This window comes from Dromaius novaehollandiae, chromosome 33, assembly GCF_036370855.1.
Source record: "Dromaius novaehollandiae isolate bDroNov1 chromosome 33, bDroNov1.hap1, whole genome shotgun sequence".
NCBI classification, from domain to species: Eukaryota; Metazoa; Chordata; class Aves; order Casuariiformes; family Dromaiidae; genus Dromaius; species Dromaius novaehollandiae.
In genome coordinates this window covers 41714-56820 of record NC_088127.1, presented here as the reverse complement: position 1 = coordinate 56820, position 15107 = coordinate 41714, and the positions used below count along the sequence as shown (strand labels likewise).

The 15107-nt window shown below is 68.4% G+C and overlaps 1 protein-coding gene across 1 annotated transcript; it reads left to right on the top strand.

Moving 5' to 3' along the window:
• Window positions 1-8549: 8549 nt before the first annotated feature.
• NDUFB7 (NADH:ubiquinone oxidoreductase subunit B7) lies at window positions 8550-14947 on the top strand. Its single transcript, XM_064499253.1, has 3 exons — window positions 8550-8764; window positions 11384-11552; window positions 14804-14947. Exons 1-3 carry the CDS (start codon window positions 8656-8658, stop codon window positions 14892-14894), a joined length of 369 nt encoding a protein of 122 aa, XP_064355323.1. The 5' UTR covers window positions 8550-8655; the 3' UTR covers window positions 14895-14947.
• The last annotated feature ends 160 nt before the right edge of the window (window positions 14948-15107 follow it).

The window sequence follows — 15107 nt, the reverse complement described above, 5'->3', positions numbered from 1 at the left end:
CCCAGGGGGCAATGACCCCCCCATGGGGCAAATAACCCCCCCATAGGGCAAATAACCCCCCCGTGGGGCAAAGACCCCCCCCAGGGGGCAATGACCCCCCCATGGGGCAAATAACCCCCCCATAGGGCAAATAACCCCCCCATGGGGCAAAGACCCCCCCCATAGGGCAAATAACCCCCCCGTGGGGCAAAGACCCCCCCCCCGGGGCAAAGACCCCCCCCATAGGGCAAATGACCCCCCCATGGGGCAAATGACCCCCCCATGGGGCAAATGACCCCCCCATGGGGCAAATAACCCCCCCCATGGGGCAGATTCCCCCCCCCATAGAGCAAATAACCCCCCCCCGGGGCAAAGACCCCCCCCATGGGGCAAATGACCCCCCCCATGGGGCAAAGACCCCCCCATGGGGCAAAGACCCCCCCCAATGGGGCGAATCCCCCCCCCCCCGGGGCGGGCGGCACCTGCGGGGGGGCGGCGGGGGGGCGCGGGGGGGGCGGGCGCCGGGGGGGGCGGGGCGGGCGGCGCCGCTGCCTCGTTCTCGTACTCGGCGCGGGCGGGGCCTGCGCGGGGGGGGGGCGGGGCCGGGCCTGAGCCACGCCCCCTCCCTGAGCCACGCCCCTCCCTCTAACCCCGCCCCCTCAGCCGCGGCCCCGCCCCTCCCTCTAACCCCGCCCCCTCGGCTGTGACCCTTCCTCTAACCCCGCCCCCTCGGCTGAGGCCACGCCCCTCCCTCTAACCCCGCCCCCTCGGCCCCGCCCCTTCCTCTAACCCCACCCCTCAGCCGTGGCCCCGCCCCTCCCTTAGCCCCGCCCCTTCGACCATGACCCTTCCTCTAACCCCGCCCCCTCAGATGAGGCCCCACCCCTCCCTCTAACCCCGCCCCTCAGCCGCGGCCCCTCCCCTCCCCTTAGCCCCGCCCCCTCGGCCGTGACCCTTCCTCTAACCCCGCCCCCTCAGCTGAGGCCCCGCCCCTCCCCTTAGCCCCGCCCCCTCGGCCGTGACCCTTCCTCTAACCCCGCCCCCTCGGCTGAGGCCCCGCCCCTTCCTCTAACCCCGCCCCTCGGCTGTGGCCCCGCCCCTTCCCTTAGCCCCGCCCCCTCGGCCGTGACCCTTCCTCTAACCCCGTCCATCCCTTAGCCCCGCCCCTCAGCCAGGCTCCGCCCCTCCCTTAGCCCCACCCCCTTCAACCGTGACCCTTCCTCTAACCCCGCCCCCTCAGCTGAGGCCCCTCCCCTCCCCTTAGCCCCGCCCCCTCGACCATGACCCTTCCTCTAACCCCGCCCCTCAGCCCTGGCCCTGCCTCTCCCCTTAGCCCCGCCCCCTCGGCCCCACTCCTTCCTCTAACCCCGCCCCCTCAGCCGTGGCCCCGCCCCTCCACTTAGCCCCGCCCCCTCAGTCGCAACCCTGCCCCTAACCCCGCCCCTCCCCTAACCCCGCCCCTCCCCTTAGCCCCACCCCCTCGACTGCCAACCTTCCTCTAACCCCGCCCCCTCAGCCGCGACCCTCCCCTCCCCTTAGCCCCGCCCCCTCCACCATGGCCCCGCCCCTTCCCCAACCCTGCCCCTTCCCTTAGCCCCTCCCCTCCCCATAGCCCCACCCCTCCCTGTAGCCCCGCCCCTTCCCTTAGCCCCGCCCCTTCCCCATAGCCCCGCCCCTCCCCTTAGCCCCGCCCCCTCCTTTCGCACTGCAGCCGAGCGCGCGCGCGAGGTCGCGTGTGCGTGCGTGTGCGCAGGCGTGTGCAGGCGTGTTCGGCCATGTGCAGGCGTGTGCAGGCGTGTGCAGCCGTGTACAGGCATGTTCAGGCGTGTTCAGGCGTGCTCAAGCGTGTTCGGGCGTGCTCAGGCGTGTTTGGGCATCCTGTGCAGCCATGTGCAAGCGTGTTGAGGTGTGTTCAGGCGTGTGCAGGCATGTTCAGCAATGCTCAGGCGTGTTGGGGCGTGCACAGGCATGTTGCGGCATGTGTCGAGGTGTGTCGAAGCAGGTCGAGGCGTGTCGAGGTGTGTCGAGGCGTGTTGAGGCGTGTCGAAGTGTGTTGGGGCGTGTCGAGGTATATTGAAGCGTGTTGAGGCGTGTAAAGGTGTGTTAAGGCGTGTTGGGGCATGTCAAGGCGTGTTAAGCCGTGTTGAGGTGTGTCAAGGCGTGTTGAAGCGTGTTGGGGCGTGTCGAGGTGTGTTTGGGGCGTGTTCGAGGCGTGTCGAGGTGTGTTGAGGCGTGTCAGGGTGTGTCGGGGCGGGTCGAAGCGTGTCAAGGCATGTTGAAGCATGTTGGGGCGTGTCAAAGCGTGTCAAGGCGTGTCAAAGCATGTCGGGGTGTGTCGAGGCGTGTCAAGGCGTGTTAGGGGCGTGTCGAAGCGTGTCAAAGCGTGTTGAGGTGTGTTGAAGCGTGCTGAAGCGTGTTGGGGCGTGTCGAGGTGTGTTTGGGGCGTGTTCGAGGCGTGTCGAGGTGTGTTGAGGCGTGTCAAGGTGTGTCGGGGCGGGTCGAAGCGTGTCAAGGCGTGTTGAAGCATGTTGGGGTGTGTCGAAGCGTGTTGAGGCGTGTCGAAGCATGTGGAGGTGTGTCAAGGCGTGTCGAGGCGTGTTGAAGCATGTTGGGGTGTGTCGAGGTGTGTCAAGGCGTGTCAAGGCGTGTTGAGGTGTGTCGAAGCGTGTCGAAGCGTGTTGGGGCGTGTCGAGGTGTGTTTGGGGCGTGTTCGAGGCGTGTCGAGGTGTGTTGAGGCGTGTCAGGGCGGGTCGAAGCGTGTCAAGGCGTGTTGAAGCATGTTGGGGCGTGTCAAAGCGTGTTGAGGCATGTCAAGGCGTGTCGAGGCGTGTCGAAGCGTGTTGGGGTGTGTCGAGGCGTGTCAAGGCGTGTTAGGGGCGTGTCAAAGCGTGTCAAAGCCTGTTGAGGTGTGTCGAAGCGTGTCGGGGCGTGTTGGGGCGTGTCGAGGTGTGTTTGGGGCGTGTTCGAGGCGTGTCGAGGTGTGTTGAGGCGTGTCAGGGTGGGTCGAAGCGTGTCAAGGCGTGTTGAAGCATGTTGGGGCGTGTCGAAGCATGTTGAGGCGTGTCAAGGTGTGTCGAGGCGTGTCGAAGCATGTCGGGGTGTGTCGAGGCGTGTCAAGGCGTGTTAGGGGCATGTCAAGGCGTGTTAAGCCGTGTTGAGGTGTGTCAAGGCATGTTGAAGCGTGTTGGGGCGTGTCGAAGCGTGTCAAAGCGTGTTGAGGTGTGTCAAAGCGTGTTGGGGCGTGTCGAGGTGTGTTTGGGGCGTGTTCGAGGCGTGTCGAGGTGTGTTGAGGCGTGTCAGGGTGTGTCGGGGCGGGTCGAAGCATGTCAAGGCATGTTGAAGCATGTTGGGGCGTGTCGAAGCGTGTTGAGGCGTGTCAAGGTGTGTCGAGGCGTGTCGAAGCATGTCGGGGTGTGTCGAGGCGTGTCAAGGCATGTTAAGCCGTGTTGAGGTGTGTCAAGGCGTGCTGAAGCGTGTTGGGGCATGTCGAGGTGTGTTTGGGGCGTGTTCGAGGCGTGTCGAGGTGTGTTGAGGCGTGTCAGGGTGTGTCGGGGCGGGTCGAAGCGTGTCAAGGCGTGTTGAAGCATGTTGGGGCGTGTCGAAGCGTGTTGAGGTGTGTCAAGGTGTGTCGGGGTGTGTCGAGGCATGTCGGGGTGTGTCGAGGCGTGTCAAGGCGTGTCGGGGCGTGTCGACGTGTGTTTGGGGCGTGTTCGAGGCGTGTCGAGGTGTGTTGAGGCGTGTCAGGGCGTGTCGAAGCGTGTCAAGGCGTGTTGAAGCATGTTGGGGTGTGTCGAAGCGTGTTGAGGCGTGTCGAAGCATGTGGAGGCGTGTCAAGGCGTGTCGAGGCGTGTCGAAGCATGTTGGGGTGTGTCGAGGTGTGTCAAGGCGTGTCAAGGCGTGTTGAGGTGTGTCGAAGCGTGTTGAAGCATGTTGGGGCGTGTCGAGGTGTGTTTGGGGCATGTTCGAGGCGTGTCGGGGCGTGTCGAAACGTGTTGAGGTGTGTCGAGGCGTGTCGTAGCATGTTGGGGCGTGTCAAGGCGTGTCGAGGCGTGTTGAGGTGTGTCAAGGTGTGTCGAGGCGTGTTGGGGCGTGTCGAAGCGTGTCGAGGCGTGTCGGGGCGTGTCGGGTACCTGGGGGGGCGCTGGGGGGCGGCTTCCCCTTGGGGGGCAGCCGGGGGGCCGGGGGGGGCGGCGCCACGTTCTCGTAGTCGTCACCGTCACCGTCACCGGCGGTGTCACAGGGGCAGCCTGGGGGGAGGGGCCTGCCGTAGCCCCGCCCCTCCCCCTGACCCCGCCCCCTTAAACCCCACCCCCTCCCCTTAGCCCCCCCCCCCCGGAGCCACCCGCGCCCCAGGTGACGCCCCGGACCCCCGGTGACACCCGTGTCCCCTGCGGTGACACTCCTGTCCCCCCTCGTCCCGCCTGTCACCGGCCTGTCCCTGTCACGTCCCTCTCCCCACCCTGGGGTCACTGTCCCCACCCCGGGGTCACCCTTGTCCTCATCCCCAGCCGGGTGTCCCCATCCCTGTCCCCACCCCAGGGTCACTGTCCCCACCCCGGGGTCACCCTTGTCCCCATCCCCAGCCGGGTGTCCCCATCCCTGTCCCCACCCTGGGGTCCATGTCCCCACCTCGAGGTCACTGTCCCCATCCCAAGGTTGGTGTCCCCATCCCTGTCCCCACCCCGGGGTCCCTGTCCCCACCCTGGGGTCACCCTTGTCCCCATCCCCAGGCTGGTGACCCCATCCCTGTCCCCACCCCAGGGTCACCGTCCCTGTCCCCAGCCTGGTGTCCCTGTTCCCATCCTGGGGTCCCTGTCCCCACCCCGGGGTCACTGTCCCCACCCCCACACCAGTGTCCCTGTCACTGTCCCCACCCCAGCATCTCTGTCTCCACCTCGGGGTCACTGTCCCCATCGTCACCCCAGGGTCCCTGTCCCACGTCCAGGACCCCACCCTGAGGTCCCTGTCCCCACCCCGGGGTCCCCATCCCACGTCCTCGTCCCCATCCCAGGCTCCCTGTCCCCTTTCCGGGGACCCTGTCCCTGTCCTGGTGTCCCCATCCCATGTCCTTGTCCCCACCCCGGTGTCCCCATCCCAGGTCCTCATCCCCACCCCAAGGTCCCTGTCCCTGTCCCCATCCTCGTGTCCCCATCCCACGTCCTTGTCCCCTCCCTGGGGTCCCTGTCCCCATCCCGGTGTCCCCATCCCACGTCCTTGTCACCTTCCTGGGGTCCCTGTCCCCACCGCGAGGTCTCTGTCCCCATCCCACAACCTCGTCCCCACCCCGGGGTCCCTGTCCCTGTCCTGGTGTCCCCATCCCAAGTCCTTGTCCCCTCCCTGGGGTCCCTGTCCCCATCCTGGGGTCCCCATCCCACATCCTCGTCCCCACCCCGGGGTCCCTGTCACCACCCCAGGGTCCCTGTCACCACCCCAAGGTCCCTGTCCCCACCCCGGGGTCCCCGTCACCACCCTGAGGTCCCGGTCCCTGTCCCCAGCCCTGTCCCCACCCCAAGGTCCCTGTCACCACCCCGAGGTCCCGGTCCCTGTCCCCAGCCCTGTCCCCACCCCAAGGTCCCCGTCACCACCCCGAGGTCCCGGTCCCCAGCCCCGTCCCCACCCCGGGGTCCCTGTCCCCACCCCGGGGTCCCTGTCACCACCCCAGGGTCCCCGTCACCACCCCAAGGTCCCTGTCCCCACCCCGGGGTCCCCGTCACCACCCTGAGGTCCCGGTCCCTGTCCCCAGCCCTGTCCCCACCCCAAGGTCCCCGTCACCACCCCGAGGTCCCGGTCCCCAGCCCCGTCCCCACCCCGGGGTCCCTGTCCCCACCCCGGGGTCCCTGTCACCACCTCGGGGTCCCCGTCCCCACCCTGAGGTCCCGGTCCCTGTCCCCAGCCACGTCACCACCCCAAGGTCCCCGTCACCACGCCGAGGTCCCGGTCCCCAGCCCCGTCCCCACCCCAGGGTCCCTGTCCCCACCCCGGGGTCCCCGTCCCCACCTCGGGGACAGGCCGGCCGGCTCCCGCGGAGGCCCTGCTCCATGGCTGCCACGCGGCTGCCAGCCCCGGCGCGGTCACGGGCCACCGCGGCCCTGTCACGGGCCACCGCAACCCCGTCACCGCGGCCCCCGCTCCCAACACCTCGTCCCCAGGAGGAACCGAAACTGTCCCCAGCACGGGGGGGGGGGGTGACACAGCTGTCCCCAATGTCCCCACGGGTCCCAAACAGCTCAAAACAGCCCAGGGCCCCGTCATCTCGATGTCCCCCACGGGTCCCTGCTGTCCCCAAAGCTCCCTGGAGGTCCCCCAAAGGTCCCCAATGTTCTTGATGGTCCCCAAATATCTCCAGTGGTCTCTACGTGTTCCCAGTGTCCCCAAATGTTTCTGCGGGTCCCCAAGTGTCCTTGAGGGTCCCTGACATCCCTGAGGGTCTCCAATGTCTCTGGTGGTCCCCAAAGGTCCCTGATGACCCCGATATCCCTGAAGGTCCCTGATGGTCCCCAACATCCTCCCTGGTCCCCAAAGGTCCCCAAAGGTCCCTGATGACCCCTGATATCCCTGAAGGTCCCTGATGGTCCCCAACGTCTTCCATGGTCCCCAAAGGTCCCCAAAGGTCCCTGATGGTCCCCAACATCTTCCATGGTCCCCAAAGGTCCCCAAAGGTCCCTGATGGCCCCTGATATCCCTGAGGGGCCCTGATGGTCCCCAACATCCTCCATGGTCCCCAAAGGTCCCCAAAGGTCCCTGATGGCCCCTGATATCCCTGAAGGTCCCTGATGGTCCCCAACATCCTCAGTGGTCCCCAAAGGTCCCTGATGGCCCCTGATATCCCTGAAGGTCCCTGATGGTCCCCAACATCCTCAGTGGTCCCCAAAGGTCCCTGATGGCCCCTGACATCCCTGAAGGTCCCTGACGGTCCCCAACATCCTCCCTGGTCCCCAAAGGTCCCTGATGGCCCTTGACATCCCCGATTGTCCCCAACATCCTCCATGGTCCCCACACATCCCCAAAGGTCCCTGACATCCCAGAAGTTCCCCCAATGTCCCCAAATGTCCTCGGTGGCCCATGACAGCCCTGAGGATCCTCAGTGTCCCCAAATGTCCCCAACATCTCCAAAGGTCCCTGACATCCCCAATGGTCCCCAAAAGTCCCCAAAGGTCCCTGACATCCCTGAGGGTCCCCAAAGGTCCCCAATGTCCCCGTGAAGGTCTCTGGGGTCACCGTGCCAGTGCGGGACGTCACTGTGGTCAGGGACACGGGGGAGGGGCCATGCCCCGCCCAGGGCACCCATGGGTGACGCCCTGCCCCGGCAGGAAGGGGGGGGGAACGCGCTCGGGCGCAGCAGCACCCGCTCCCACACCGTAGCCGGGGAGGCCCCAGGGGGCCTGCGCCCCCCCCCAAAATCCCCCCCCGTGTCCCCAGCTGTCCCCACTGTGTCCCCAACTGTCCCCAAATATCACCTATGTCCCCAAATACCCCCCGTGCCCCCCAAATATCCCCTCTGTGTCCCCCAAATGTCCCCCCGCGCCACCCCAGATCCCCCCCACGCCCCCAATCTGCCCCCTGCACCCCCAAATACCCCCTCGGGTCCCCCCCAATTGCCCCCTGAAGCCCCAGCCCCCCCCCTCGGGTCCCCCCCACGCCCCCAAACTGCCCCCTGCACCCTCAGACCCCCCCATGTCCCCAACTGTCCCCCCTGTGTCCCCAACTGTCCCCAAATATCACCTATGTCCCCAAATACCCCCCGTGACCCCCAAAATAGCCCCTCTCTGTCCCCAAATATCCCCCTGCGCCCCCCCAGACCCCCCCTCGGGTCCCCCCCGCACCCCCAAACTGCCCCCTGCCCCCTCAGACCCCCCCCATGTCCCCAACTGTCCCCCCTGTGTCCCCAACTGTCCCCAAATATCACCTATGTCCCCAAATACCCCCCGTGACCCCCAAAATATCCCCTCTCTGTCCCCAAATGTCCCCCTGCGCCCCCCCAGACCCCCCCTCGGGTCCCTCCCGCGCCCCCAAACTGCCCCCTGCCCCCTCAGACCCCCCGCATGTCCCCAACTGTCCCCCCTGTGTCCCCAACTGTCCCCAAATATCACCTATGTCCCCAAATACCCCCCGTGCCCCCCAAATATCCCCTCTCTGTCCCCAAATGTCCCCCTGCGCCCCCCCAGACCCCCCCTCGGGTCCCCCCCGCGCCCCCAAACTGCCCCCCGCACCCCCAGACCCCCCCTCGGGTCCCCCCCGCGCCCCCAAACTGCCCCCTGCGCCCCCAAATACCCCCTCGGGTCCCCCCAAACTGCCCCCCCGCACCTCGGATCCCCCCCCCGCTCCCCTCCTTTGCCCCAAATCCCCCCTTTTCCCCCCTAAATCCCCCCCCCGCCGTCCCCTCCCTTCCCCTCCCCCCCGCTAGGCGGCGCGGGCGGCGGCGGCGGCGGCCGGAAGCGGTGTGGACGCTCTAGGCGGGGCGCTCGCTGCCCGGCGCGTTTCTACTTCCGGCTCGGGGGGTGGGAGGCGGCCGGAAGTGGTGTGGACGCTCTAGGCGGGGCGCTCGCTGCCCGGCGCGTTTCCACTTCCGGCTCGGGGGGGCGGCGGCCGGAAGCGGTGTGGACGCTCTAGGCGGGGCGCTCGCTGCCCGGCGCGTTTCCGGCGGCTCCGGTTCCGGTTCCGGTTGCGGCGGCGGCGATGGGCGCGCACCTGGCGCGGCGCTACCTGGGCGGCGAGGAGGAGCCGGACCCTCTGCGCATGCCCAGCTTCCCCCCGACCCTGGGGCTGCCGCAGCGCCGCCCGCGCGGTCAGTGCCCGCCGCGAGGGGGGCGGGGCCTGCGGAGGGGGGCGGGGCTTGCGGAGGGGGGCGGGGCCTGCGCGTGACCCCTGACCCCCGGCGCGGCCCTGCGGGGTCACCCGTGATGGCCCCAACGGGTGTCACCTGCCGTGACCCCGGCCTTGACCCGTGTCCCTGTCCCCGTGTGTCACCTGCCCTGTCCCCCTCCTTGTCCCCTGTGATGTCCCCAACGGGTGTCATCTGCCGTGACCCCGGCCTTGACCCGTGTCCTCGTGTCCTGTCCCCGAGTGTCACCTGCGGTGTCCCCAGCGGGTGTCACCTGCTCTGTCCCCGTCCTTGACCCGCGTCCTTGTGTCCTGTCCCTGCACGTGTCACCTGCCCTGTCCCTGTCCTTGACTCGTGTCCTCGGGCCCTGTCACCTGTGATGTCCCCAACATGTCCCCTGTAGTGACCCTGTCCTTGACCCGCGTCCTTGTGTCCTGTCCCTGCACGTGTCACCTGCCCTGTCCCTGTCCTTGACTCGTGTCCTCGGGCCCTGTCACCTGTGATGTCCCCAACATGTCCCCTGTAGTGACCCTGTCCTTGACCCGTGTCCTCGTGTCCTGTCCCCGTGTGTCACCTGACCTGTCCCCGTCCTTGACCCGTGTCCTCGGGCCCTGTCATCTCTGATGTCCCCAACGTGTCACCTGTAGTGACCCTGTCCTTGACCCGTGTCCTTGTGTCCTGACCCTGCACGTGTCACCTGCCCTGTCCCTGTCCTTGACCCGCGTCCTTGTGTCCTGTCCCCGTGTGTCACCTGCCCTGTCCCCGTCCTTGACCCGTGTACTCGGGCCCTGTCACCTCTGATGTCCCCAACGTGTCACCTGTAGTGACCCTGTCCTTGACCCGTGTCCTCCTGTCCTGTCCCCACACATGTCCCCTGTTGTGTCCTCTGCCGTGTCCCTGTCCCCGTCCTTGACCCGTGTCCTCAGGCCGTGTCCCCGCGTGTCACCTGTGGTGGCCCCGTGTTCCCTGCCGAGTCTCTGTCCTCGTCCTTGACCTGTGTCTTCCTGTCCGGTCCCCCTCTTTGTCACCTGTGATGTCCCCAATGTGTCTCTTGTCCTGTCCCCGTCTTTGAACCGTGTCCTCGTGCCCTGTCCCTGTACATGTCCCCTACTGTGGCCTCGTGTCCCTGTCCCCGTCTTTGACTCATGTCACGTCCTGTCCTTGCGTGTGTCACCTGTGATGTCCCCAATGTGTGTCACCTGCCATGTCCCCATCCTTGACCCGTGTGCTCGTGTCCTGTCCCTGCATGCGTCCCCTGTTGTGGCCCTATGTCTTCTGTTGTGTCCCTGTCCCCGTCCTTGACCCATGTCCTCGGGCCCTGTCCCCCTGCTTGTCTCCTGTGATGTCCCCAACATGTGTCCCCTGCCCTGTCCCCGTCCTTGACCCGTGTCCTCGTGCCCCGTCCCAGCGTGTGTCCTGTCACCTCCCCGCACGTGTCCCCTGTCGTGTCCTTGTCCCCATCTTGATACGTGTCTTTGTGCCCTGTCCCCATGTGTGTCCCCATGTCCCCACTCATCCCCATGTCTGTGCGTCTCCTGCATGTCCCTGTGTCCCCACGTGTCCCCACACACCCCCATGTGTCCCTGCATCCCCGTGTCCCCTGCGTGTCCCCCCCCGTGTCCCCATGGGGGGGACCCTGATGGCTCTGGTGGCGGTGACAGAGATGGTGGCCTTGGCGGAGCAGCTGGTCCCCACATCCCCCACATCCCTGCGTCCCCGTGTCCCCCCATGTCCCCACATCCCCGTGTCCCCCGCGTCCCCGTGTCCCCCACGTCCCCACGTCCCCATGGGGTGACACTGACGGCTCTGGTGGCGGTGACAGAGATGGTGGCCTCGGCGGAGCAGCTGGCAGCCGCCTGGGTCCCCACATCCCCCACGTCCCTGCGTCCCCGTGTCCCCCCATGTCCCCACATCCTCGTGTCCCCCACGTCCCCACGTCCCCATGGGGTGACACTGATGTCTCTGGTGGCGGTGACAGAGATGGTGGCCTCGGCGGAGCAGCTGGTGCCCACATTGCCCACATCCCTGCGTCCCCGTGTCCCCCCATGTCCCTGTGTCCCCATGTCCCCCGCGTCCCCACGTCCCCGTGGGGTGACACTGACAGCTCTGGTGGCGGTGACAGAGATGGTGGCCTCGGCGGAGCAGCTGGCGGCCGCCCGGGTGCCCATGTCCCCCGCGTCCCTGCGTCCCCGTGTCCCCCCATGTCCCCCACATCCCTGTGTCTCCCGTGTCCCCGTGGGGTGACACTGATGTCTCTGGTGGCGGTGACAGAGATGGTGGCCTCGGCGGAGCAGCTGGCGGCGGCCTGGGTGCCCACATCCCCCACGTCCCTGCGTCCCCGTGTCCCCCCATGTCCCCACATCCCCGTGTCCCCTGCGTCCCCACGTCCCCATGGGGTGACACTGATGTCTCTGGTGGCGGTGACAGAGATGGTGGCCTCGGCGGAGCAGCTGGCCGCCGCCCGGGTCCCCACATCCCCCGCGTCCCTGCGTCCCCGTGTCCCCCCATGTCCCCACATCCCCACGTCCCTGTGTCCCCCGCATCCCCGTGGGGTGACAGAGATGTCTGTGGTGGCGGTGACAGAGATGGTGGCCTCGGCGGAGCAGCTGGCGGCGGCGCGGGTGCCACTGGAGCAGCGGGACTTCTGCGGCCACCGGCTGCTGGAGCTGCTGCGGTGCCAGCGCGACGCCTTCCCCCGGGTGCCCCGCTGCCACCCCCAGCGGCACGCCTGGCAGGCCTGCCAGCACCACGAGTAGGGGACGCGGGGGGACGCGGGGGGACACGGGGACACAGGCGCTGGGATGGGGCACGGGGGACAGGGACACGGGGAGGGGAACATGGGGGACACGGGGGATGTGGGGGACACAGGGATGCGGGGGGACACGGGGCACGGGGACAGGGACACGGGTGCTGGGATGGGGGCACAGGGGACAGGGACAAGGGGAGGGGGACACGGGACACGGGGGGCACAGGGGACACGGGACACAGGGACGGGGACACGGGTGCTGGGATGGGGGCAGGGGGGACAGGGACACGGGGAGGGGGACATAGGGACATGGGACATGGGGACATGGAGGGGACAGGGGGACACGGGACATGGGTGCTGGGATGGGGGCACAGAGGACAGGGACATGGGGAGGGGGACACAGGGGACAGGGACACGGGGAGGGGGACGCAGGGGACACAGGGGGCACGGGGACACGGGGATGGGGACATGGGGGCTGCGATGGGGGCACGGGGGACAGGGACACGGGGAGGGGGACACGGGGGACACGGGGGATGTGGGGGGACACGGGGACACAGGGAGCACAGGGGACACAGGGGATGCGGGGGCCGCGGGGGACATGGGGGCACGGGGGATGTGGGGGACACGGGGACGTGGGGGGACACGGGGACACAGGTGCTGGGATGGGGCACGGGGGACAGGGACACGGGGAGGGGGACACGGGGGACGCGGGGGGACATGGGGACATGGGTGCTGGGATGGGGCATGGGGGACAGGGACACGGGGAGGGGGACACAGGGGACATGGGATGTGGGGGGACATGGGGACATGGGGGGACACGGGGACGTGGGGGGACACAGGGACATGGGTGCTGGGATGGGGGCACAGGGGACAGGGACACGGGGAGGGGGACACAGGGGACACGGGGGGACACGGGGACATGGGGGGACAGGGGGACACGGGGACACGGGTGCTGCAATGGGGGCACGGGGGACAGGGACACGGGCAGGGGGGCAGGGACACAGGGATGGGGACACGGGGATGGGGACACGGGGAGGGGGACACAAGCATGGGGACAGGGCACAGGGATGGGGACAGGGTTGGGGACAAGGGGGGGGACCCAGGGGGGACAGGGACACCGCAGTGACCCTGGGGGGGTCCCCGTCCCCAGCCCTGTCCCCAGAGTGTCACCTGGGTGTCCCCCGTGGTGTCCCCTGCGGTGTCCCTGGGGGCTCCCAAACCCTGCGGCGTCCCTGTCCCCTGGGGTCCCCGTCCCCATGGTGTCCCCGTGGTGTCCCCATCCCTGTGGCATGCCTTGGGGGCTCCCTGACCACACAGTGTCCTTGTCCCCACGGTGTCCCCATCCCCGTGGTGTCCCTGGGGGCTCCCTGACCCCACGGCGTCCCTGTCCCCTGGGGTCCCTGTTCCCGTGGCGTCCCTGTCCCCACGGTGTCCCCATCCCTGTGACATCCCTTGGGAGCTCCTCCCTGACCCCGCAGCGTCCCTGTCCCCTGAGGTCCCCATCCCCATGGTGTCCCCATCCCCCTGGTGTCCCTTGAGGGCTCCCTGACCACACAGTGTCCTTGTCCCCACGGTGTCCCCCATCCCCATGGTGTCCCTGGGGGCTCCCCAACCCCACGGTGTCCCTGTCCCCTGGGGTCCCCATCCCCACGGTGTCCCCATCCCCCTGGTGTCCCTTCAGGGCTCCCCATCCCCCCGGTGTCCTTGTCCCCACAGTGTCCCCCATCCTCACGGTGTCCCTTGAGGGCTCCCTGACCACACAGTGTCCTTGTCCCCACGGTGTCCCTGTCCCCACGGTGTCCCCATCCCTGTGACATCCCTTGGGAGCTCCTCCCTGACCCCGCAGCGTCCCTGTCCCCTGAGGTCCCCGTCCCCATGGTGTCCCTGTCCCCACGGTGTCCCCGTCCCCCTGGTGTCCCTTGAGGGCTCCCTGACCACACAGTGTCCTTGTCCCCACGGTGTCCCCCATCCCCATGGTGTCCCTGGGGGCTCCCCAACCCCACGGTGTCCCTGTCCCCTGGGGTCCCCATCCCCACGGTGTCCCCATCCCCCTGGTGTCCCTTCAGGGCTCCCCATCCCCCCGGTGTCCTTGTCCCCACAGTGTCCCCCATCCCCACGGTGTCCCTCAAGGGCTCCCCAAACCCACGGTGTCCCTGTCCCCACGCTGTCCCCATCCCTGTGACATCCCTTGGGAGCTCCTCCCTGACCCCGCAGTGTCCCTGTCCCCTGAGGTCCCCGTCCCCGTGGTGTCCCTGTCCCCACGGTGTCCCCGTCTCCCTGATGTCCCTTGAGGGCTCCCTGACCACACAGTGTCCCCCGTCCCCACGGTGTCCCTGTCCCCACGATGTCCCCATCCCTGTGACATCCCTTGGGAGCTCCTCCCTGACCCCGCAGCGTCCCTGTCCCCCTGGTGTCCCTTGAGGGCTCCCTGACCACACAGTGTCCTTGTCCCCACGGTGTCCCCCATCCCCATGGTGTCCCTGGGGGCTCCCCAACCCCACGGTGTCCCTGTCCCCTGGGGTCCCCATCCCCACGGTGTCCCCATCCCCCTGGTGTCCCTTCAGGGCTCCCCATCCCCCCGGTGTCCTTGTCCCCACAGTGTCCCCCATCCCCACGGTGTCCCTCAAGGGCTCCCCAAACCCACGGTGTCCCTGTCCCCACGCTGTCCCCATCCCTGTGACATCCCTTGGGAGCTCCTCCCTGACCCCGCAGTGTCCCTGTCCCCTGAGGTCCCCGTCCCCGTGGTGTCCCTGTCCCCACGGTGTCCCCGTCTCCCTGATGTCCCTTGAGGGCTCCCTGACCACACAGTGTCCCCCGTCCCCACGGTGTCCCTGTCCCCACGATGTCCCCATCCCTGTGACATCCCTTGGGAGCTCCTCCCTGACCCCGCAGCGTCCCTGTCCCCCTGGTGTCCCTTGAGGGCTCCCTGACCACACAGTGTGCTTGTCCCCATGGTGTCCCCCATCCCCACGGTGTCCCTGTCCCCACGGTGTCCCCATCCCTGTGACATCCCTTGGGAGCTCCTCCCTTACCCCGCAGCGTCCCTGTCCCCTGGGGTCCCCGTCCCCGTGGTGTCCCTGTCCCCACGATGTCCCCATCCCTGTGACATCCCTTGGGAGCTCCTCCCTGACCCCGCAGCATCCCTGTCCCCTGGGGTCCCCGTCCCCGGGGGCGTCCCGGCGGTGTCCCCGGGGTGTCCCCAGCGGTGTCCCCGGGCGTGTCCCCGCGGTGGCCGACGGTGACGCCGCTGTCCCCAGCTACGTGATGCGCATGAAGGAGTTCGAGCGGGAGCGGCGGCTGCTGCAGCGGCGCAAGCGGCTCCTGGAGCGTCAGGCGGCCGCCGAGTGACGGGGACGCGGGGACCTCGGGGACACCGGCGCCCAATAAACGCCGAGACCTGCCGCTGCGTCCCCGTGTCACTGCCTCGGGCTCGGGGACACCGGGGACACGGCCTGTCCCCCCCGCCCCCCCCCGGGGTGGCTGTGACCCCCAACACGGCCGTGTCCCTGCTTGGGGACACTGGGGACAGTGGCCTGTCCCCCCTCCTTGGGTGGCTGTGAC